Genomic DNA, 2,432 nt, shown 5'->3' on the forward strand with positions numbered 1-2,432 from the left:
GGGCCAACATGCCCGTCGGCACCCCCATCCACCGCCTCATGATCGACCCCTACATCGCCGTGGTGGCGGGGGCCCTGGCCACCTGCAACATCCCCCTGGCCTTCCTGGAGCCCACCATCGCCAACTGGATGAAGGAGTCCATGGGGGCCAGTGAGTGGGAGGTGGGCCTCACCTGGCTGCCCGCCTTCTTCCCCCACGTGCTGGGCGTCTACGTCACTGTCCGGCTGGCCGCCGCGTACCCCCACCTCCAGTGGTTTTACGGGGCCCTAGGCATGGCCATCATCGGTGCCAGCTCCTGCCTGGTGCCAGCCTGCAGGAATTTCGGGCAGGTCATCATTCCCCTCTGCGGCATCTGCTTTGGCATCGCCTTGGTGGACACAGCCCTGCTGCCCACCCTGGCCTTCCTGGTGGACGTGCGCCACGTCTCTGTCTACGGCAGCGTCTACGCCATCGCAGACATCTCCTACTCTGTGGCATATGCCCTGGGGCCCATTGTGGCCGGCCAGATTGTGCACACCATGGGCTTTGCGCAGCTCAACCTGGGCATGGGGCTTGCCAACGTGCTTTATGCCCCTGTCCTCCTCTTCCTCAAAAATGTCTGCCAAATGAAACCCTCTCACTCAGAGAGGAACATCCTCCTTGAAGAAGGACCTAAGGGACTCTACGATACCATCAAAATGGAGGAGCGCAAAGGCATGGGCAAAAGCCTCCGGCCAGCAGGTGACACAGAGGAGAACGGCATGGACTCCTACCACAGAGACCTGACAGGAGTGTCCGAGGAGGACTCCTCAGACTATGAGTACAGCTAGGTTCCCCCACACAGCCCAGCCCCAGGAGCAGGGAGGGGTGTGTGGGAGAGAGGAAAAGAGGGAGGATGAAAGCATTATTGCATTATGTTTCTGTACTGATGTGCAATATATACAGTTTAACCTTTGTCATGATGTAATGGCTTTCTTCTAGACTTATTTTTAATCGGTATTTCCTTCAGCATTCAGGCAAGGTGGAGGAGGTGGGGAAGGGGGGGTACAATCCTGAAGAAAATTATCTGAGTAATCATTGGTATCAATCTGGGGGGGTGGGGGGAGAGGGGAATCCTTCAAAAAACCCAACATCAACGAAACAAAAAAACAGCCTCATAGCTGGGGTATAATTGTGCAAAGTTTTCTCAAGCTGAAACTGTGTGTGACATACTGTATATCTCTGTAAAAATATAAGAAAAGCAGAAAAGTCTGTGTAAAAATTTTGAATGGCATATTCAGGGACTTAGTAAATCTTGTGTACATATACTTAGATTTTCAGTTGGATTCGTCTATTTAAGAAGAGCAACAACTATCACAATGTTTTATTCTTCCTTGGGAATAAACTGAAGTATTGTACTTTTTCTTTTCTCTCTTGTGCTGCTCTCCAGTAAGTGCAATATGCTGTATTATGTTGAAGTCCAAACTACAAGAATAATACAATCTGAATAAATGAAATTGAAGGGGATCGATTGTCTTTGTTTCATTGTTGAGGGCTGCTTGAGGGAGGGAGTTGGTTGTGCTCAGTGTAACCCCTATGGTAACGGTTCCTCATAACAAACCTCATAGGTTACCAAAATCACCCAGCAGAACATCCCGGTACAAAATGTTCTCATTCACTCTTCAAAACATATGTTAATGGTCCACACAAACAGCATCGCACTGCAAACAAGCTATCGATAGCCTAAAACCAGCTACTCTTATTCTCATGCAAATTTATTTTTAATTCTCACAATCGTGAATTTCAGTTTTCGAATATTCCAAAAATTACACATTACCAGCAGTTAGAGATGCAACACTGAAAAACGCCTTTCTTGGTGCTGAGTGATGCCCCAATTGCAAAGTACCCATCTCAGTGCAGCCGACAGGGATTAAACAAAACAAAAGATGAGTGAAGCGCTTCATTCAAACCTTTGCAAATAGTGGAAACCTTCAGTCCAACCGCAATGAAACCAGAGTGCGCATTTTGCCCTGTAAATTTATCGTGATATAAAATAAAATCGTTTATTTAAATTCCCAGCTCATTCCGAAACAAAATAAATTACTTATAATCTCAAGAGGGGAAAAAAAAGTTATATAAATGGCCACAGCAACTATTAAAAGGCTTCCACCTGACCCTGGGGAGCTGGGCGCCGTGAAGAAAAACCGCTCGCCGGTTCCGCCGAGCCGCGCTGAGCGGGCCGCGCGTCCCCGCCGCGCCGCAGCTCCTGTCGGGGCGGCCGGATCGCTGCTCACGCAGCGCAAAACTCGTGAAAACGCCACGGCGGTGCTTTGGCACAGCGGGTTGGTGAAGGAGAAATGGCCACCGCGGTATGAGCTGAGCCCCGCTTCCCTAAACCACAGCCGCCTTCTTTGCGGTAAGCGGTAATTGCGGCGCCTCCTCTAGCCCGCTGCACTGGGGCTGCGCCCGCTCTC

The 2,432-nt window shown here is 50.1% G+C and overlaps 1 protein-coding gene across 1 annotated transcript; it reads left to right on the forward strand.

Moving 5' to 3' along the window:
- Positions 1-5: 5 nt before the first annotated feature.
- On the forward strand, positions 6-809 carry SLC18A3 (solute carrier family 18 (vesicular acetylcholine transporter), member 3; the record flags this gene model as incomplete). Its single annotated transcript, XM_010194126.1, has 1 exon — positions 6-809. A coding segment is annotated over one exon (804 nt), but the record flags the coding sequence as incomplete, so codon positions are not given.
- Between the last annotated feature and the right edge of the window lie 1,623 nt (positions 810-2,432).

This window comes from Mesitornis unicolor, unplaced genomic scaffold, assembly GCF_000695765.1.
Source record: "Mesitornis unicolor isolate BGI_N332 unplaced genomic scaffold, ASM69576v1 scaffold44771, whole genome shotgun sequence".
Classification (NCBI taxonomy): domain Eukaryota; kingdom Metazoa; phylum Chordata; class Aves; order Mesitornithiformes; family Mesitornithidae; genus Mesitornis; species Mesitornis unicolor.